This window comes from Prionailurus bengalensis, chromosome A3 (genome assembly GCF_016509475.1).
Source record: "Prionailurus bengalensis isolate Pbe53 chromosome A3, Fcat_Pben_1.1_paternal_pri, whole genome shotgun sequence".
In the NCBI taxonomy this organism is placed as follows: Eukaryota; Metazoa; Chordata; class Mammalia; order Carnivora; family Felidae; genus Prionailurus; species Prionailurus bengalensis.
This window is the reverse complement of record NC_057354.1, coordinates 60,423,463-60,446,784: the sequence shown is the minus strand read 5'-3', so window position 1 is coordinate 60,446,784 and position 23,322 is coordinate 60,423,463. Positions and strand designations below refer to the sequence as shown.

Sequence of the window (23,322 nt, the reverse complement as noted above, 5' to 3'; positions counted from 1 at the left end):
ATTAATTACACTGACAGCCAGGGTGTAAAAGAAAAACCATATAGAACACTGGGACTTTGAGTTACAGGCTAATGAAGACCTGGCCAACTAAAAATAAACTGGAAAACATTTTTTAAAGAGATGTATTTTAGTTAATGCATATACAAATACAAACATTATGTTACAACCAAAGCATGAATATAAACATGAAGTTTTAGATTCTAAGAGAAGTCTCAGGTTCCAAGATTCTCTATGTTGAGGTATAAAAGATGAATCCCCTGTGTTTTAGTTCTTGCTTCTACTTTTATCATGTCTGAAGTAAAGCCACTACATAATTTCAACATGTGAATGTGCATTAACAATTTCTTAGAGGCTCTAGAAATCAATAAAGAAATGCATGAACAACAATGACAAAGGAAACATGGTGGCACCCTGTCTAAAACCCAGCAGGACCAGAATAGATCTTTAAGAATTCTTAGATCTTGGGGCGCCTGGGTGGCTCAGTCGGTTGAGCGGCCGACTTCGGCTCAGGTAATGATCTCGCGATCCCTGAGTTCAAGCCCCGCGTCGGGCTCTGTGCTGATGGCTCAGAGCCTGGAGCCTATTTCAGATTCTGTGTCTCCCTCTCTCTGACCCTACCCCGTTCAGGCTCTGTCTCTCTCTGTCTCAAAAATAAATAAACGTTAAAAAAATTTAAAAAAAAAAAAAAAGAATTCTTAGATCTTTAAGAATTCTAGAAGAAAGGAGACTGCATTATTAGGTGCTAAAAACTACTTTTATTGTATTTATTTTCTCAGTACCATGAGGACATTATGTACACCCATGAAAGGTACCAGTTTTTTAAGGAAAATATATACATTGATTTGTTACCTTAATTACATTTACTTAACACAAATAAATACAGAAGAACTTAAAAGCAAGGTTTTTAGTGGACTGGTGGTTTAAACACATTTATATTTCTCCTGAATACCACTTAACTATTTTGAAATGAGTTTTAAATGGCATAAACTCCTAAAAAATCTAAACAGGAGAGGAGACAAGAACAGAGGACCAATGTTAACTGTAACTCAGAACACTGAAAGCGTATCAGTAAGTATTAAGTTACCAAATATGCCTGCTAAATGCCTAAAGCAAGGCACCAACTTTAGATAAGCCAATTTATGCTACAGAACCTCAGAAACATTCAGTGATTAGAGGTGCCAGGTACCAGTGAAGGGGGCGAGAAGGGACCAAGAATGTGCACGTACAGCAGACACATAGATCGCCCCTCCTCTGGGATTTTGTACATGCCAATGTCGATGCTGAGAGCCAGGGGACATCATGCATGGCCACGGAGAGAGGGAGGCACCTTGCTCAAAAGCAGCATACACTCTTCCTTCCCACCTAGACTGCTCTTCCTATGGAGGAACCAGAATGCTGGCTGCCATCTTCACCCGTGCTCGCCCACTGTAGGCAGGAGATGGGAAGATTTCATGTGGGGCATGAAATAAGACAGATAGTTGAAAAAAACCTCCAATATAAAAGCAGTCAAAAGAGAAAGAAGGAACTGGAGAAACAAGTGACAAAGGGAATAGAAGAATATTTAAGAGATAAGAGATAATATTGCATCTGTGAAATAACAGATGCTATATTTAAATGTCCAAAGAATTTTTTAAAAATACTCAGAAGTTTAAAGTGTTGGTAGAAATAATAAATTAATATGGACAAAGTACCTGGCACAAAGATAAAGACCAAACAAAATTCCAGAACCTGAGTTAAAGAGAAAATCCTGAAAGTTCCAGAAAGAACAGATCTGTAAAGAACAGGCAATCAGAATACTGGACTTCTCCAAAGTAATCATGAAAAAAAGGGGACAATGGAATCTTTAAATCAGGAGAAATAATTTCTAACTAGAAGTTACAACTTTTAAGTCAACAAAACTACTGAGCATTAGCACAGACAGGTTCAAAAACAATTTATGCCCATGAATTCTTTCTCAATAGACACTAGGATGAGGAGACCAGGGATCAACAGATCACAGAGAAGGGATACCCCAAGACTCCCACTTTATAGTAGGTCTTAAACTAATCCTGATTGCATTTAGCTTGCTGGAGGGCCCCAAGTAAAAAGATCAAACCAGTTGATTCTGGTGTACTGAAACACACTAGGAGGGACTTTGGAGATAAACTCAATGGCAAATTCACAAAAAAAAGCCAACAAACAAAACAAGATGCTCAGAACTCCAGGAAAAACAAGTTCAACAAAAAAGGGAATGAGGTCACAGTGGACTATATGCTCATCCACATACAGTGTGCACATGATCATAATAATGTTAACACTGCCTGGGGGCAAAGTAAATGTGCATACAGGGGAAACAGCAATAGGCAATGAAAGAGAAGTAGTGCAAGGGACTGTGTGTGTGTATAAAATTCAAATTAAAAATACATATACACAAAAGAACTCCAAGGGGGAAAAAAGTCTTTGCCCAAAGGAAAACTGTTAAGAGAAAATTTTTCCACATGATAATCAAGCCACAGATCTCAACCTACATATGGCTCTTTGACATGCAATTTAAAATGGAATCCTTTCTCTTACAGTATTATAACCTATCAGAGTCTGCAAGGCACATGATTGCCATGTATCTTTTGATCAGGGCCCATTACAAGAGGTAACAGAATCATGGACTGTGGACTACCACTGCTTAACTCAGCCCAACATTACTTCAGTGGGGACTATAGCAGGCGCCCACAGCCTGTTTCTGTAAAGAACCAGAGAATGAATCGCCTGTGCTTCATGGTTCCTCTCACATGGTCTTCACTCTTTACAAACTTTCATGTAAAAATCATTCTTGGCTCACAAAGACCACATAAAAACAGGCCCAAGGATGGATATGGCCCACAGGAAAGAGTGTATCAACCCCTGAATTAGAGGAAATACAAGGTCAGTGTTATAATATTTCATAATCCCACACCTAAAGCCTTCCTCGGGCAGTTAGAACACTACCAAAATGTTAAGTTTAAGTTAATGGTTTATAACCGATCTGCATTTTGGTAACATTTATAAAATTACACTTGTTCTGATTCATCATGTGTTCTTTTTCATTATCATCTTATCCAAAGTTAGTATTTTAAGGGCACAGCAAAATGTACATTTTATACACAGGTTTTTTTTTTTTTTTTAACATTAAAAAAATTTTTTTTAATTTTTTTTTTAAATGTTTATTTTTGAGAGAGACAGAGAGACAGCATGAGCAGTGGAGGGGCAGAGAGAGAGAGGGAGACAAAATCAGAAGCTGGCTTCAGGCTCTGAGCTTGAACTCACAAACTGTGAGATCATGACCTGAGGTGAAGTCAGATGCTTAACCGACTGAGCCACTCAGGGCCCCCGCCCCCCAATTTTTTTTAAATGTTTATTTTTGAGAGTGGAAGGGAGGGAGGGAGGGAGAGAGAGAGAGAGGACGAGCAGGGGAAGGGCAGAGAGACAGGGAGACACAGAATCTGAATCAGCCTCCAGGCTCTGAGCTATTAGCAAAGAGCCTGATGTGGGGCTCAAAACGACAAACCGTGAGATTGTGACCTGAGCCAAAGTCGGACGCTTAACCGACTGAGCCACCCACCTAGGTGCCTCTACACAGTAGGTTTTGAACTGTCCTGTGGTCACCAAACAAAGAGTCCTCATCTTGTTAGAGACAAACACTGAGATACCTATGGAAGAAACAAGACTGTATAGGAAATTCACTTCAAAATCACTGGGAGAAGGGGAGGAAGGATGGTATCAGAGGAGCTGACAGCAACTGTTGAGATCAGGTAATGGGTTCATAATAGTTCTACTATTTCTACTTTTAAATATGTTTAAAATTTTCATAATAAAACTTTTTAAGTTCAGAACAAAAACGGAACAAATACTAACAACAGCAAGGAGGTATGTGCTTACAAAAAAGGCTGAATATTATCCTTCAACTGGGGGGGCAGGGGGTTCAGTATAATTAATTCTAGTTTTTCTTACTGTTATAATTATATTTTTGGAGTACCTGGATTCTCCAAAAAGGATTAAATGAAGGCTGATTTTCTTACTAAAATTAGACAGAGTGAGCCCCCAGGTACTGCTGATGCACCAAAATATACAATGCTAAGACATTTAAAAATGCATACATGACAAAAGGACACTCTACTGCCAGTTCTCTTTCTAAAGAAAAATTAGTTTTTGGATGATCCTTTTCATGTACCTTGTACAAAGCAAGTTCTAGGTTGCATTCCCAAGAAAGGTATTAATAAACTAGATCTGATTTTCTCATAGAAACCATGTGTAAAAAGATCACTCTATTCCACAGTTAGGGCCTCATAACCAACTTGTTATAGAAAAGACCACTAACACTGTATTTAACTAATACAGCATTTAAAATACGGATACATCAAAATGTTTATTAAAATAGGTTAAATACAGGAGCGCCTTGGTGGCTCAGTTAGTTAAGCACCCAACTCTTGGTTTTGGCTCAGGTCATGATCTCACGGTTTGAGTTCCCGTCCTACGTCAAGCTCTGTGCTGACAGTGCAGGGCCTGCTTGGGATTCCCCCTTTCTCTCTCTCTCTCTCTCTCTGCCCCTGCCCCGCTTGTGCTCTCTCTCTCAAAATAATAAACATTAAAAAAAATAGTTAAATATAATAAAGATTACCAACTACCTAAAAAGGTATTTTATAAACGTGTTGTTTAAAGTACAATTTATAACCCCTGTTTTCATGGTGAACAAATGCATGAATGATAAAGCTAGAATCTGCCTGTAATGGAGGGCAGTCCTCTTGTGACTTGTGGCAACATCACTATACACGCAAACATAATTTCTATGGCAGGCATGAACTAACCCTTAACCTTTTTTTTTTTTTTTTTAACAATTCCTTATGTGTGGCTTTCAGGGTCAGAAGTCTCAAGGCTTTGGTTGATCTGACAGATAAAATATAGTGTACCATGTGTTAACAAAATGGCACACAAAATTAGGTATTTTCATATTTGTCACAAACTTCACAGGAAGTTTTATATTAGTGGCCCTCATATTTAATAAAAGGGGGTTTTAAATGCTTTCTACCAGTTTGGAGAGACTACAATAATCATTTCAGACACAGAAACTACACCTCCCTAAACAAAGAAAATGTCTCATTAAAATCACTTTCTGAATCACTGTACTGACCCTCACCCCTCCAAGACCCTGTCACAACTGTTGCCACAGTGGCAGGTCTTAGCTTTTCCCTTTCCTTCTGTCCGTGCACTGAAGTCAACAGCCTGAAGACCCTGCAGAAGGTCAGGCACACAGGTGCATGTGAGTAGCCAAACCTGAGGGCAGTGACACAGCTGCAATGGCCTTGGGCTGAGGCCCAGCGCTGCAGAGTACCAGATATCCTCTGAATTCAGAGATCTTTATTCATACTCTTCCTTGGTTTTCTTCATTTTCTATTAATTGTAATAACCTGCACCAAAATATCAATTATCCAAACTCTTTTAAATAAGCTTACCTGGTGATATTATCACAAATTCCATGGCCTCCAAATTTTGCAGTTTCTACAGGGGCCCCAGGCTTTCGTATCATGATCTTGAGCATCAGGCGTTTACCCTTCATGCCAGCAGCTTCAAGTCGTCGCTGAATTTCTTCTGAGAGATTCAGAAGAAAAGCTTCTGCTTCTTTTGGCTATGGAGAGACAAACACAGCAGATCTCCCATGTTATCTTCCTACATACCAAATAATTCTCAAGTATTTTCACTTTCAAAACCAAACATATATACTCTTTATATCCTGCTAAATAAATGTCTGTTAAAAACAAATATTCTGCAAGCCACGGAAGCAGCAAGAGTGTAAAGTCTTCACTTCAAGCATCAAGAGTCTACGGACTAGTTGGAGAGGGGGACTATGTGAAGAGATAAGAGTAAATGGATAAAACTCGTTAAGAGATCAGTACCTGGGTAAACCTTATTCCATAGTTGATCTCAGCTGAAATAGATTTTCTTTCCTTTTCAGTTCGAACTGGTCTATCATCCAAACCACGGCAGAACCTATAAAGCATCTGACCTGTTTTGGGACCAAATTCTTTTTGGAGTTTTGCCATTGTCATATACTGCAAGTCTCCACAAGTTTTAATTCCCAAAGATGTCAACTTGGATTCCATTGAACGTCCAACTCCTAGAAAAGGAGATATGTATAGTTCTATAATTCTGCACATAAACCATTAAAAACAATTCAGCAATGTTAAAGAACTAACTATTATTCACCCAAAAAACTAGTTTAAAATAATTTCTCTTAAAATTTTTAAGTGACATAATTGAAGCATCTCAAAGATTCAAGAATTTTTTAGTGCAACTGCTAGTAAAGGTATTTCTAGAAACTACTTCTCAATCTGACTTCTACATATAGGTGAACCTTCTCAAATATGTGTAACTAGCTAAGTTCTCAAAGGAATGCTATCTTTATTACTGAGTAATATTAGGATTTCCTATTTACAGAATCAACGAATGAAGTTACAGACCTATTTAAACAGGTCTACAGTATGACCTACGGTATGACCTAGCGGGACTCCAAGTGTTAGGAATTCTACCATGATTTCTGTGACAGCCAAACCTCTCGACACTTTCAGCCTCACTTGCTATGAATGAAAACTAAAACGAGAACCTTCAACGTAGGTCCAAAACTACAAACATTATTGCTGTCATACTGGACAAAGTGACCTGGGGATGAAGGTTCCTAAGCAAACAAAGTGGCAGCGGGGACAAGATAGATTTCTTCTGTCAACAAAGACGATCTCCCTGAAAAGGTCTCAGCTCTCCTGCATGCAGCACAGTCCCTGTCTCCTTCTCTTCCAGATGCAAGGTCTGAGCCTCACCTGGAGGATACTGATGAGTTGTCACTCTCAATTTGCCCAAGATCTTAACAAAGGTACACATATCTAAGAGAGATATTTAAGAGTAACCTAGGAAACTAAAATTCTTGTCACGATGGCTCTGCACCATCAAATCAGTAATTTCCACCAATGAGAAAAAGACTGTTTCTGGTCTTCTGTAGGAGCTTGGTGGAGAGCTCAGAGTGAAGTCTGCTATGTTCTGCTCATTACTTGATTATCATTCTTCCAGTGTCTATTCTCTCAATGGTCTTTGGAAGAAGGACAACTGGTCTAGTCCAGGCTCTGCCAGGAGAACTTCTTTGAAGCAGTTACCAGGGTTAGGAGGCTGCCAACTTTACAAGAGATCTATGGCCATGGAGGTGGGAAAAGTTATTCCCTCCTGAAGTTAGATGAAAGGTGTTAAGGGTGCTGCCTCCCATCAGTGCCATTTTAAAGTTCAAGTAAGAACAGAGAACAAGAAAGAATACCAGAGTCAGCTTTAACAACAACAAAATCTACCAGAGGAGTATCATTCACAAAAAGGTGAAATTCTAAGTGAAACCTATCTGAGTATTTTTCATGATGGGGAGGAGAAACTCAAGAAAGACACTAAACTGGCCAAAGTCACACATGACACACTATTCGTGTTCCCTCGGAGAACTGGAGAGTTGTTGATATGTTCTGACTTGCAAAATCAGCAAGAGGCAATAATCCTGGATTAATTCTATGTGTGCTGGGGTGTGGCAGTGGGAAAACCTATTGTTTCTGAACAGTATCTTCAATACAGCAGAACAGATTATTAGCCAGTAGGTACAAAAGAAAAGCTATCATATTAAATATCACCAAATTAACTACAGTCAACCTAATCTAAGTACACTGTCCCTCTAGGGAAAAACAAAAGACCCAGTCTGTTGCAAGCTTACCTAATGAAATGGAATGTCCCTGAAGTTGAACAGGAGAGAGAAGCATGTGGGGGCGGCAGCCCACCTCTAACCCCTACCATACTGCGTGAGGAGGAAAAATTAATCAGCACCAAAACCCTAAGAGGACTGCTAGTTTAACTGACTGCATCATGTATTTGAAAGGAAAGGAGACACCTCTAAGGACAAAGTAATAGGGTCTTGAGGCTCAAACTGAGTGCAGCCACCTAGAAAGGAAAGTGAAAGAAAATATGCTAGCCTAGAACCAAGTGAGAAGAGTTAAAAAAAAAAAAAAAAAAAAAAAAAAAAAAAAAAGAGATGTGGAAGCTCCCGGTCCAGCCACTGGGACAAAGACTTGTTATCTGTCCTTGAAGCATAACTATTATTCTAGATTAAAAACAGCCAGTAATATCTCTTCCCCTGGCATCCAGACTTGGCACTGACAGTGCCATAGAAGAATAAAGTTTTCACCATCTAAATTAACACTGTTTAGGAGAACTTTTTGTGATGATGAAAATGTTATCTGTGCTGTCTAATCCAGTAGGCACTTGCCACATGTGGCTATTAAGCACTGAAATGTGACTAGTGCAGACGAGGAAATGAATTTTATTTGACTATAATTAATTAAATCTTAAATCTTCCTAGCTTCACTTAGTTACTGGTTCCCGTATCAGAACAGTGCACATCTTTATGTACACCTACATGTTCATGGTATTTCTCTAAGAATGGCATGAAGAGATGGCAACCGCAGGCTGGGTGCTCAAACCCAGGTGCAGCAGGTCCTTCAGTTAAGGGCGCACACATAAGGTGAAAAGCCTTGCAAAGATCCAAAGAACTCAAAGAAGTGGCTATTGTATTCAAATAGCTGTTGAGGACAATCCTTTCTTTAATTAAATAAAACAGGTCTCATTAGGTAATGTTAGTGTAACATATAATCATTTTTCTGTAGAGTCCCCTAAAACATAAACTTATTGGCAGTGTGTTTTCTCTTTCTGAGGTAGCTACAGTAATTGTATATATTGTGCTAGACAACTGTGTGCCATGTATACATTTATGGGCACAGAGGGCCAAAAAGAGCTTGCAGAGGACAATGGGGGAAGTGTGTTCATTCATCCTGAGTTTCTTCTGGTTATTGGCCAGAGAGCTATCATATTAAATATCATATTTTCCACAAGATGTTAATAGACACTATCTATTCATCCTCAAATATCTTTGGGAAATGACTGCTTCCTAACAAAAATATGGTTACTGCAACAATTCTCAACTTTTACTATGTGTGTCTCCACCAGGGATGGTACCCACACACATGTGAAATCTTTTTTTAAAGGAACAGCCTGTATTCTGTGGAGCACACTTTGGAAAAAAGATGATTATAACGCCATCTTCAAGACAGGCATAACAACAGCAAAGTGACATTTTGCATACCTGAAATGTTCTAAATTTATCTGATTAAGAATTTGGGAATTTGCTAAAAGTTGATAGACACATGGAAATCACATGAAGAATTTTGGGCGGATACAACCTGGTTTTGAAGACAGGAGGCCACATGGGAAGATGGCTTGCCAGAGGGAGCCAATCTTGCCACCCCTGACTATATTTCAGACATCCCCTAGGAAATTCAATGCTGTGCGTAAGAATTCAACCAGGACATGGAACTTCAAAAACTTGCCCTTCAAGAAATAAAGTCCCTCTGGCCAGGAAACAAAAGGAAGTGAGAGGGAAGACTGCCAGTTTCAGGAACTAAAAACTCTATTTCTTGCAAAAATAAACAAACAAACAAAAGAAAACAAAAAACCCCAAACAAACAAAACTAACAAAAATGATTCAGTTTAAAGAAGATGGTGTGATAGACTGAACTGTGTCTCCTTCTAACACTCAATACCTCAGAATGTGACTATAATTAGAGACAGGAACTTGAAAGAGGTAATTGCAGTAATAAGGTCATATACAAGTGGGTCCTAATCCAGCATGACTGGTGTCCCTGTAACAAAAGGTTAGGACACAGACGCATAAAGAAAAAAGACCATGTGACAACACAGGGAGAAGATGGTCAGTCTACAAGCCAAGGAGAGAGGCCTCAGAAGAAACCACCCTGCTGACAACTCAATCTTGGACTTCTATCCCCCAGAATCCTGAGAAAATAAGTTTCTGTTACTTAAGCCATGCAGTCTGTGGTATCTTGTTATGGTAGCCTTAGCAAACTAATAGAGATGGCTAATAAAAAAAGCTTAAACTCCCTTTTTTTTTTTTTCCTAAGTAGGCTTCAAATCCAGCATGGAGCCTAACAAAGGGCTTGAACTTATGACCCTGAGATCAAGACCTGAGCTAAGATCAAGAGTCTGACACTTCCCCTAGAGACATTTCTTAGAAAGAGGTATCTATCTACTGGGGCGCCTGGGTGGCTCAGTCGGTTAAGCATCTGACCCTTGATTTCAGCTCAGATCATGATCTTACAGTTCATGGTTTTGAGCCCCACCGGAATTGTCCTACACACAAAAAAAATTAGATCTATTCCAGGCCTCAAAAGGGCAACTGTTTTTCAGTTATAATTATATTTGATGATTTGTCTATGGAAAGATTTTTACATGCTAGGATTGTTAGCCACACAGTAACCACACAAAAATATAAAATAACTAAATATCCTGGCCCTTAGCAGAGAAAGGTGGAGATGGACATTTTACTTCAACCTCTGAGTTAGCAAAACATAACACTTCATCTTTAGGCTTTACTCCTCCTAATATGATTCGTAATTTTCTACTTTTCTTACTAAACTCAGAAACCTGTCACAAGTGCAGCAGTATAATTTTATAAATAGGGGTATCGATTCTCAAACTTTGTATTTGGCCTAGAAGTACACAATTTCAATTATGATTTATTTAAGGGGTGAAACGTCAATTTCATCATATTTAAAATGACTTCTTAGCATCCCCCTGATCTTGTCACTTGAGAAATACTTAAACTAAAAGATGTGAGAAACAGAAGTAAAAGGTAACATGCAGGTCCTGGTAAGGAATTACTCATTGCAGAATTTCAAATTCTAGTTTTCATGGCACTCAATCATGGATAAAAAAATATATAATCATGTTTTGGAAAAGAATTATGTTCCAAAACTATGAAAAGCACTAATAAATGTTTACAATAAATGAAAGTTAAAAAGCACAGATCTGTATTTACCTGGTAGATTACTAACTAGCTGACCTCTGATAAAATCATCTACTTCTTCTGGTTTTAGGTGGTACTGCCCATCTGGTTTTGCTTTTCTAGTTGCCATTCTAGCAAGAAGAATATTAGAACCTATAAAGTTAAAAAAAAATGTTCAAGAAATATTCATAATTATTTTTAAATTTCTTAAAAAAAGACATCTACAGACAAATTACCTATCCAATTTCTTTCAAAAACAATGAAAAACAATTTTCAATTCTGATCACTTCAAACACAGTACAAAACTGGCAGAATTTTGTTAAATATGACAGATTATAATCCATATGGTTATTGGACAGGGGTTTCCCTTTGTTCCCAACTGAGTGTCATTTCAACACCTCCTACCCCTGGTAAAGGAACAGAAAAAATAGTCCTAATCTTATGATTGGAAGTTTACAGGCACTGAAGGCAATGATCAGAAATCAGATCATCCCACCAACCAATGCATCCAGGCTAGGCAGGGAAATAAAGCCAAAGGAGTGCTATTGGAAGGGGGGTTATGGGGGCAGGGAGAGGCGGGGGGAGGGAACCCAAGGAACCCGAAGTCTCACTATATATAGTCTCACTATATATATAGAAGTGCAGGATAGGGGCACTTCTACCCCAATGTTTATAGCAGCACTTTCAACAATAGCCAAATTATGGAAAGAGCCTAAATGCCCATCAACTGACAAATGGATAAAGAAGATGTGGTTTATATATACAATGGAATACTACTTGACAATGAGAAAGAATAAAATATGGCCATTTGTAGCAACATGGATGGAACTGGAGAGTGTTATGCTAAGTGAAATAAGTAAGGCAGAGAAAGACAGATACCACATGTTTTAAGTCATATGTGGATCCTGAGAAACTTAACAAAGAACCATGGGGGAGGAGAAGGGGAAAAAACAAAAAGTTACAGAAAGGGAGGGAGGCAAACCATAAGAGACTCTAAAATACTGAGAACAAACTGAGGGTTGATGGGGGTGGGGGAGAAGGGAAAGTGGGTGATGGACATTGAAGAGGGCACCTGTTGGGATGAGCACTGGGTGTTGTATGGAAACCAATTTGACAACAAACTATATTTAATTAAAAAAAAAAAAGCCATGTGCAGGAGAAACTGAGGGTATGAGCATCTTGAAAACAAAGATAGTGACAGTGAGGTCCCAGGTGTGGTATGGACATGGAGAAGTAATGCAGAGCAGAGGAAAAGGCTACCAGGGACAGAGATGGTATCAGGGGTCTGTGAGAGGAGGGTGTCAGGTAAATTGCTATGTAAATAATAAAATCTCCAGAATTTATGGAAGACTTATAAAAAGGATATGCCTCAGTCTTATGGAAGACTTATATAACAACTATGGGTTTTCCTAGGGTAGATATGTAGATATTCATTAAGAGAAAAAGTTCTGCAAAGTCATACTAAAACGATAAAAGTGGTGAGTTGTGGAGAGGGGGCTGAGGAATGGAAGTATCATGTGGGATTTTTGTTTTAATTATGTGCTTAAACTTAAAAGAATGTACTGTACTCACATTGTCACACCTGTAAATTAGAAAGAAGTACAAGTTAAAACAAACAAAACCCATGCCAGATACTGGAATACAGAAAATAAGCCCTAAATGAATATTGAGAAGGATCTGCGGGCCAAACATGGGAGGATAAAGGTAGGCCAGCTAGTAACAGGAAGAATGCTATGAATGTATTAATCATGTTTTTTATTTTCTGTATCTTATGATACCATGTTCTGACACCTTTAAAATCTTGCTGGCTGGGGAGAGGGGTAGCTGGTTCCTAAGGACAGCAAACAGCTGTCATATCAACACCTATCAACATCTCTCATATGCAAGCCAGCCACCCCCAACCATCTCATCAAGCTCACACACAAAAACAGTGTTTTCCTCCCCTAAATCATCCCAGGGCCAAGGTACCAGGGGACTAGAGATCTCTGCATATAGCCCTAAAACCACAGGATTATCCACAGTAGCCAATTCAAGGCTGTTTGCTCTGCTCTGTCCAGCTTTTCCCACAGAAACCCCAATATAGGCTCTGGCCTAGGATTTCCTCTCACCCTGCTTCTGCCTCCTGACCAAAACTGGGGGCTTCTCCATGTGGCCCTGTGTGGTGTGGCATGCCCCCTCCTCCTCTCAGGAAGTGTTAAAAAAGAGTATGTGTTTTTTAACACACATTAAGAAAGTGTTTTTTAAAGAGTATGTTTACAAATATTGAATTCATTCTCCCCATTTTTTGAAAAACTAAAATATTCCAACTTGTTTATCTGAAAGATATTATCAATCACTGACTTATGTTTCTAACACTTTTATCTCACATATTACACAAATATGAGTGATACTAAGAACAGTTTTAGAACTCAGGGGCCTATGTGGTATGATAAAAAAAAAAAAAAACACCAAAATCTAAAAAAAAAAAAAAAAAATCACTCTTAAATATTAAACGATATTCAGTGATCACAAAACAATACTTTGAGTAAAATGAATCATATGAGATAAGCTGTACACTAACCAATTCCAACAGAGGCAGCACATTTGGTCTGGTCTTTGATTTCCATGCGGACAGCATTTGCAAATTCATCAGGAGTAAGTCTGGTCTCTGCAAGGATCTCAGTGATGTCTACCAGTGCTTCATCACAACTCACAGCTTCGATGTTATGTGTGTAGCTATCAACAAAAGAGCAAAGGCAGTGAACTAGGCGCAGCCTGCCATCTAGTAGACACTAATGTTGCACCAAGTCCAGCCTTCCTATGGCATCTTTCTTCTCATTTCCTAATAAGACTTAAAATGCTAAACAGTATTAGCATTTTAATTAAACTGACCCAAGTACCACTATTTAGTCACCTAACTTTTAACTCTAAAACGAATTAGTATTTTCTCATTTCCTATAACTACCAAAAATACAACAGAAATTATTATTCCAGTTTCTCTATACTGTAAAACTCTGAACATCTAAAAATTAGTGGGTGAATTAGAACTGTCAGAACATCTAAAATATTTTCAAACATGGTTTATCAGAATCCCAAACTGACAGAAAAATTACACAAATCAAATTAAGTAACTGATGATTTCCTAAACAAAAACACCATAATTAAATACTTTTCATTGTAGCAGACCTGGGATAGGGATATAGGATAGGATATAAAGGTCAATCACCCCAAATACCTGTCTAAAAGAACACATGACATTCCCTGAATGTAGAAATACTTTGGGTTTTGGTTATGATCTACACAAAGGCCTTGTTTTAATTAGCTACAGAAGAGGAAAAGAAAAGCAGAGTTGTCATGTGGCTCCAAAGCTAATCAAATATGTGGACCACAAATGTAAGGCAACTGGAAAGGCCTCGAGGTCAAAAATGTGTCTTTAATCATCTACATGATAAGGTATACTATGCCTCATCTCACCCACATCTTACTGCAGGTTACAAATCAGGTTAATGAATATTGAATATCTGTATTCATTTAAGAAATGAGTGTTTTGTTTACACTTAAATAAAGGTAAGAGCAGAAGGGTGTACCTGATCTGACGAATTTTGCTTCAGAGTGAAAGCTAACTTGAAACATGGAGAATATGACGCCGAGGCAGGATTTCCAAAGAGTGAAAGGAGAACACCACTGAATTTTTTCCCATAGCAAAGCCACATGTCACTGACAATGTCTGCACAAACTAAAATTATCTCAGGACTAGTATGTGTCATGGCTCTCTCTCAAATCCTCCTGATGTGAGATTCAGGCTGACAGTTGCTTGAATGCCTTGATACTCAAAACATAGTTGTACCACTACCCAGCTCAGTCATCCATTCTCAGCCCTTATTTGGATGCTTCTATTGACCCCAGCTCTGGAACAGGATTTAAAAACTTGGGAACACCAACATTCCCATATGTGGGATCTTAAGGACAGCTGTGATTATAAATGGCTTATCATTCAGCACTCAGACCCACAAACTAATGCCAGATACCATCATCTGTTCCTTTTATTTTCTCTCTCTTGATCAAACAGAGATTGAATCTCATTCCTCTCTGTAGGACCAGCACCATCAACAACTGTTTGCATTTAATAGATAATAAATAGATATTCAAAATAATGCGTAACAAAGGAGAGGAAGAGGTGAAGACAGAGGTACAAGAAGGATCTCTTAGAACATTAATATACTCCAAAGGTCAACAGACCTTGGCCTACTGTCCAGATAGTTTTGGTAAATCGATAATACAGCCATGCCCATTCACTAATACTTCTGTCTGTGGCTGCTTTCACAGTTGAGGAGCTGGGACAGACCTTTTCTAGCCCTTTATAGAAAAAAATATGCTGACTGCTGCTTCAGACCATACATGGCCTGCAATATATTTATTTTAAATTTTGAGTTTTGAATTAATATTAAATATACCTACACTACAACTAAAAATTAACCTTCTTTTCTCAAGCCAACTAATCAACCACCCTGAAACTATACTAAAAACTTAAAAACTAACTTTTGGCATACCTAATGATTTTAGAAGATAAATGGTTTTAGAGTCTCCACTTGTTAACCCATTTATCTAATCATAAACGAAACTATAATTCAAACATAATAAAAGAAAAAAACCAGGTTAAAAAATGCCAATCTTTCATCTGTCTGGGTTAATGATTTTAGAAGATAAATGGTTTTAGAGTCTCCACTTGTTAACCCATTTATCTAATCATAAACGAAACTATAATTAGGTTAAAAAATGCCAATCTTTCATCTGTCTGGGTTCCAAGGGAAGAAAACGAGAGCCACTTAACTAAAGTTATGCAGGCAGAGAACCCGTTTATACCTATATCAGGAAGCACCTGAACAGTTTGAGCAGTGCAAACATGTCCCTTAAGATTGAGCTACTGATTATTGGAATTGCTGAGGAATGGGACACTGAAAGAGGTTAAGAGTCTAGCAAATATGACCCTGCCAACCCTAAAGAAAGCTGGATTCTCTTCATTATTAAATATAAGAAGTGAAAGAACAGACATGAAAGTGACTGTGGTATATGCTGTACCTTGCCAATGTTTCATACATTGTTCGTGCAACTTCCTTATATGCATGAAAATCATATGGAACAGCTTGAAGATTAGGACAAAGTTGTTTAGCTTGCCCAAAAAACATTCCATTCTTAATGCCAACTTGTCTAGAGAAAGAATAAAACACAATGAATGTTATACTAGGAATAACTTTCAAATGCAAAATCAAATATCAAATGTTGACAGTATGTCCCCATGCCAGTAATATATACTTTTCGTTTAACTCAGTTCTCATTAGGGATAAACAACAAGCATTAAGAAAACTTCAAGTTTGTTCCCCCCCAAAGGAAAAATGCACAATTGACTGATTAGTGTAAATGACATGTGTAAATGTGCCAAAATATGTTATTAAAAGACCAGGTTTGGCTCTTGTCTGTATCTGAAGATTTCTCCTAAGACTCAGACCTCTGGCCCCTTTGCAGAGATGCCAGCATGCCATATGCTGGTGATATCACAACCACCACAGAGCAGGAATGTGCTGTCAAAAAGAGGTTTTCTTCCCCTAACACATGGCACGGTTTGGCCAGGGTTCATCCCCCAAAGACAAAGAATATAAACGAAAGAACTACACAAAACAGTGCTATGTGACAAACAGACAAAATGTACTCATCCTATTACCACCCAATTCCCAATTGACCAATTCCATGCTCCTGAAGTGGCTCCACAGTGGTTGAGATGCCAACAGCATTGTATATGGTAGGACATCACTCTGGGCAGGAGCCAGGGTTCCAGAACTTTGAGGGACCTAATTGAAAATGGTAAATTTTAAATCTTTTGCGTGTCTCAATGCCCCACATTACCTTTAATATTTGGAGCATTCAGCACAAAACTGTAATTATGGAATTATATATAATTAGTAAAATTCCATTTTACCACTCAGTAATGAAACCAAGAAAAAATACTAAAATAAAAACACAAGCAAAATAATAAGCACTGTTTCACCAGATTACATACTCCTGTGTAAATACATCAGTTATTCTATACATTTTTTCAATAAATATTTACTAAGTGCTTACTCAGCATGGTAGTGTGCCCTGTTTTGAGAAACAATATACAAATACTATACTTCAGGTACTCAGAAATCTCTGGCACCCTCCCCATCTCACACCACCGAAAGCCAAGAAGGAAAAGAATCCTCCAAGCTACTCAGAAGTAAATGCAAAATCATATGCATTTCTGATGGACACAAAAACAGTAATAAATTATCTGACTTCAAAGCTCCTAGTAGACGAGAAGTATCTAATAGGAAGGAAAAATGACAGTAAAAGAAGTGCTGACTGACAAACAGTATGGCAACGAAAATTTTCTCATTCATTCAACAAAAATTTATGTCTGAGGTATTTTGCGAGGTGGTAGGTAAAACATGGTAAACAAAACAGACCCCATGACGTTCACAAGGATTACCCTCCCTACACTCACCCACCAAATAATAGATCATAGTCAATGGATCTTGTTTAGTAAAGCAAGGACGTGTGGTGTGTGTGTGTGTGTGTGTGTGTGTGTGTGTGTGTGTAAAAGTTTTGAAGTCTATATACAAACACATACAGTTTAAGACATTTTCAATAATGCTACATGTGTAGGTTCAGCATGCAAAAGCTAAGCTTACAAATTAAAGGTAATTATTCATTATTGAAAGAATGTGTTACATAACTGCTATATACTGTATTCTTATATTTACAATAATTGTATTTTCCTATTTTTTCACTTATTCAAAAATTTTCAGGGATATGTTACTTATTAGCAAAACAAAAGACATCTATTTATGTACTTGTGCACATATACATCTTGGAGAGAAATGTTTAGGAGCCACTAAACACTAGGGAAGTTACAAACAAAAAAGGAAAACCTAAGGGTGCCTAAGAGGGTTCCCATAACTAAGGGAAGGAAGCAAAATTCTCTTGAGTTGGTAGTTGGGAAAGTGGATTTGTTTCATATAAAATAAATGAGTAAAGGCAAATACAAAACATTATAGTGACCCTTCACTACAAGTGGTTTATCTTTCCTGTCAACTAGATCCCACAGAGAATAAACTACCAATACTTTATCAGTGTGTGCCACAAAAATTGTTTATTTGCAGGTTTACACTGCACATGTATGTCACTGCCCATTCAATATGCTAATAGGTATCCACATCACTATAAGAACAGTAAAGCGTCCTTACAAAAGTGCATGAAAACAGAGATTTAAAAATGATTGATCTTAAAAAATATGTGATTCTTGGATATTCATAGATCACTTCCTATTCATCCATACATCTACCTTCTCACTTATGTATAAATCTTGCTCTTTCTTAAGTATGAGTAAAATTACTAACAGTAATGTATATTCTAGCCTTTGTATATACATTCTACCTTTCCATAATTTCTACCCTCATGTGTACATACCATCCTTTCCTGACCTCATTATTAGTCTGTGTCTTTTGGAAACTCAACAATGGATAAAACTGGGAGGCCCATCCCTATATCCAGTCCCTACTCCAACCCTAAAAACATTTCTCTGATGCAAATGTGAGAAATTTTTAACAAATCTTCTCACCTAAGGAAAATATAATTATTGGACAAGAAAAGGGTATCCAAGAATTGTTTTCTAGAGACTTTCTATCAACAGCTTTCTACAAAAGGAAAATCACAATAAGAGATAAAACCCCACTCTTATGGGTTTTTCTTCCCCCAACTTATACTCAAATTCATTTTCATCACTTATGTTTCTCCTTAAACAATTACCACCTCACTGGCTTGCTGCATAGTATTTGGACCATATTATCATAACACCAATTATTCTGTAATACATTCAGCTTGACAATCACTATCTTTGATGCAATACGACTGCAACATCCAAACACCAAAAGAAGCCTAGAGCTCCTAGAGCTCCTCCTACAGCTGTGGCTACTTGTGTCCAAAGCCATCAGGAACAGGAAACACTTTTACCCCCGAGGCAGCCTTGCTACCCTCTGACCAGCACTCAGCTTGGGGTGCTGAATGAGAAGAGACACCCTTCAGAAGCAATAGAGAGGGTGGGGCTTTCACTTCAGCCCTGAGCAAAACTCAAACACCAAGAGAGTATTCCTGAGCTTCCCCATGCCCTCCACATGTGAACACAACTGTCCAGACACCAGAGGCACAAGTCATCATCCAACAACTCAGTGGGGAAAAAAGCCAGACTTACTGAGCACAATACAAAATCAGCTCTAAACTGCCTGGCTTAATAAAAATATAACAATCCAGAATGCATTTGTATCTGACTTATCATTTTTATTAAAGTAAATTTTCAACTCTTGGGCTGCATTATCAACAATGAAAAGGTTAAAACGTAATTCTGTCAATAAGAAAGGCAAAGTCAGTCTAGGAGTAAAAGTTTCACAGGTCATAATTGGGAAGTAATTTAAAATATTTTATAATTACGTATGTTTGATTTCAAAGTTTTCTTAAGTATTCTTTTTATAAAATAACTGGCAAGATTTTAAACTATTTCAGTTAGATGATGTTGAAATATCTTTTGTTCCTATTAGACTTGCTTGAACAACCCCAACTTTTAATTAGGACTGAAAAATGTTACATATATCAAATCATTATGCTATACACCTGCAACTAATATAACGTTACATGCCAATTATATCTCAATAAAAAAGAAAAGTACGAATGACAAAGGCATAAGTAAAAAAGACTGAAAAATATAACTGATGTAGGACTCTTTGTTTTTATAATTGTTAAATACTTTAACGCTTGCCAACGATATGTAAATGTTATAAAGGTAGAAAGTGTTCAGTTATCAGGAAAGAAAAAAAAAGAGGCAGCTCTTTGAAATTAATCATTATTACTCCTTCTAGTTTTAAATGATTTAAGTGTGAGGAACACATACATAATGTCTGTTTCTTCCTGTACTAACAGAGCCCATTGTAATGAGAGTTTAAGGTTACTGTAAGATAAAGACCTACACACAAAGTTGGTACTAACAAGTTGACAACAGTCTGCAATGTTAAGTGAGGAGATTATTGGGTATGCCAATATGCAATTATTTACTTGTAATTTAATAGACAATCAAGTTTTAACAAAAAGTTTTAAGAAAATATTATGTATTACGAGTTTTAAATTGCAAGGGATTTTTCTTAGCTATAAAAAGGAGTGATCAGAACAGATGAATAGTAAAAAATATCTAATTCTTTAATTCTATCCTTCAAAAGTCTGAAAGTGACAACGCCCAATTTCTTTTGGTTTCCACTGTAGGACCTACTGATTCATCAGGAAAGTAAGGTATTTATTTAAAGTTATCTAGCATTTGTGAAAGGAAAAAAGGAACTGAAGGGACTAAGCCTTGAAATATTTCTTTCCATAACATGTAATACAGGGATGACTGGCACGTCTGAATCCACTTCAAAAGAGTCTGTAAAAATGATTAACTATCTGTAAGTATTACAATAGACTTAATTTCCACATACCTGGCTTCGTAACTACAAGAGGCAATTTCAGCCTTTGACAAAACAGAATCAATCCCATTTGCTTGTGCAGAATCTTGATTCTCCCACATTGATGAATCTGGTATCTTTGCTTTAAAAATAATAAAATTTAATGATTATACATTGGAAACTCATTTTCCTTAACTTTCATTAAGAAATGTATTTTCCATTCCTTTCATATATAAATGCATAGTAAATTCCAAATAGTTATATCCACTGGTATTGGTCTCCTTACTTAATAAAAGAAAACTTATAGCTCTAAAATGGTTTGCTTCCATTTATACTTCATCAGCAGTCAGACAAAAATGTGTAATAAATTGAAAGTGTTCACTTTAGTAAAGATTTTGAGTTTTTTAGTTTTTTTTCTTTTTTACACAATATATCAAAAGATAAATATAAAACATTCTTCAACAGTCTCTTGAGATGAAAAGGATGAAAAGTTATCAGGAAGATGAATCCCTCTTTTAGCCTTGAAAGGATTATACAGCTCTCTGTAATGGGAAACTTAAGTTAATGGAAAATACACATTTCTCTGAATGTTCTTTGCTATTTCCTAAATAAACTACCTCCAAAGCTTAAAGCTACTGAACAACATGCTCAACAAACACCAATTTCCTGTAAGTCATTCGATCCAATTCAGTAGGTCGCATACCAGAAAGAGGTTTCATCCTAAATTTAAGGTTTTTCTTTTGAACACACATCGGGTAAAAGAGCTTCACAACACTGCCCACCTTTCAGTAAGTTCTACTCAATGGCTTAACAATGCATGTTCAATTAAAAACATTCAGGTGTGATCAGAATACCAATTGCTTTACACAATACAACTCTAGCCTAAACAGTACCACTCACTAGTATCTTTTAATATCCAAACCCAATTTACAGCTTCACACAAGATTATAAAAGCACCTATCAGGAGAGTACTGACTGCACGCCATTTTACCTCCTTTAGCACCTTTAGCTTCACTAGCAATTGAGAAAGATTAAAACACAACTTCAGTTCTTGGTCTCTTGGGATATTAAGTTCCAAGACTATGTTTTAAAAACATATATTCTTGAAACACAATCTCAGCCATAGTTCTAGTATTATGAACAAAAATACCAGTAGTTAGTAAAACAAGCCAAGATATACCACTTCAATTAATTCTAGACAAACCTATTTTGAGTACAATATATAACTAGCAAACCCAGGATTTCTCTTCTGCATATTTCAGAGACACAATGTTCCATGAAAAATCAGCCAAGTTAAAGCACCCCCAGGAACACATGGCAAAGTATCTGGCTTTATGGGCCAAAATAAGTCTTCCTGATTTGACTCCAGAAACTGTCAACATCTTTTACCCAACTATGCAACCCACATAAGTATTTCTGGATTCCGGCACCCAAACACACAAAGCATAAACCCAAATCAAACTGAAAGGACTGGTATCTTAATGGGCTCAAATCCCACTTGCCTCAAAAATTAAAACAGCAGAGTATAAAATTTAAGCTATGATTTCTGATACATTATGATACACATATGCTATACTATGATACATTAAAAACAGAGTGCAGAGCAGACTTCCCCATTTTTCTGAAGCATCTTAGAAGGCTAAATATTATCAGCTTTCTTAGTCCATTATTCTAAGCTGAAAATCTTTAGGAAATTTCAGGATTGTCAGTATCATAGTTCAAGAGAGGCTGCTACTGAACCAACAACAACAACAAAGAGAGCTGAAGCTTGAAGAGCCACAACCAGCTGCCTTTCACAGGTATAACCATGATTATGTATGCCTTGAAAGTTGGGGAGTTAGGTGACTTCTATTTGAAAGTCTAGTTAAATAATCTACGATACTTGTCTGGAAAATCACAGGAAAGTCATGCTGGAGGTGAGAACAGTGTCTGTGCTCCCTGTGCTCCCAATGCCCTGCCTGAGAGGCAGCACCTCGGGTTTCTCTTCACTGGGCTGGCTGACCTTTTCCACAGTGCAGCAGAGTGCAGGGATCCCTCCACGAGCGCAGTGAGTTGCTTCAAGGGAGATTCAGGGAAATTCAGGGACACACTGTCCTCACTGGAGGGCAAAGTAGAGAACTGCTCATCAAAACTTGACAAACTAGACGGGCACATGGAGAATGTGGAGGAACGGTTGGAGAAATCAGAGGCCGGGACCCAAGTCTGTGAAAAAGAAATCGCTGAGAATAAATCTATGACTAAAACGATTTTAAAAACTGTTGTTCTTTAGAATGAACACTGAAGTTGTTGAAGGGGTAAGAAAACATCTGCATCCTGGAATCCAGGAAAGGGTAAAAGGCCCCAACCACAAAATCTTGAGTATAAATGGATTCCAAATAATGAGGTCCCCTCAATGAGAAGCGTCACTGCTGAGTACTGTTCAGGAAGCAGCTTCCAAAGGAAGTCATGGATGGAAAGCCCTTGGTTATGCTGGTGTATTTAGACAAAGAGTTTTTTAATATGACGAATAAGAAACTAAAGTTTCTATCTATAAAAGGCTAAAGATGCTATTTGTTCTAATACTTTGCCTAGACTTACAAGCTGAAAAATCAGAACTGATTTTTTTGTTTTAAAAGCTAGTGTGCAGAAGCCAAAGATTCTAATTCCTAAATAGATCCTCGATATTTTAAAATTTGATGTCATGTCTTATAAGGACACAGAGAAAGAAAGATCAGGGAGTAACAAGGAAAGAAGAACAAAGGCACTGAAAAAACAAGTTCTAAGTACAAGGTTAGTTGCAACCAAACTTTAAGAACAATCTGTTCATTTTATGTTACAAATATTTTGGTAAGCTCCTAATGGGTCAAAGGCTTAGGACATAAAAGTGAATGACATCAAGTTAAAGAAAGAATATAAAATGCAAAGTATTATATTCACCTGTTCTAGTGACAGAAAAACTATTTTTGACAGTTTTCAATGTCA

At 37.4% G+C, this 23,322-nt stretch overlaps 1 protein-coding gene across 11 annotated transcripts in view; it reads right to left on the bottom strand.

Annotated features, from left to right (window-relative positions):
- REV1 (REV1 DNA directed polymerase) overlaps positions 1 to 23,322 on the bottom strand; it is a 92,994-nt gene that overhangs the window by 7,249 nt on the left and 62,423 nt on the right. For 7 of the 11 annotated variants that reach the window (XM_043603160.1, XM_043603162.1, XM_043603161.1 and 4 more), the window contains 6 exons: positions 20,395 to 20,503; positions 15,938 to 16,066; positions 13,440 to 13,594; positions 10,913 to 11,032; positions 5,904 to 6,124; positions 5,463 to 5,635 (listed from right to left, as the gene is read on the bottom strand). In XM_043603160.1, the coding sequence (XP_043459095.1) occupies positions 5,463 to 5,635; positions 5,904 to 6,124; positions 10,913 to 11,032; positions 13,440 to 13,594; positions 15,938 to 16,066; positions 20,395 to 20,503 (907 nt within the window). Of the gene's footprint in view, positions 1 to 5,462; positions 5,636 to 5,903; positions 6,125 to 10,912; positions 11,033 to 13,439; positions 13,595 to 15,937; positions 16,067 to 16,577; positions 16,692 to 20,394; positions 20,504 to 22,363; positions 22,523 to 23,322 lie in introns of those variants that run through there. The other 4 variants (XM_043603165.1, XM_043603164.1, XM_043603169.1 and 1 more) reach the window with 3 other exon arrangements.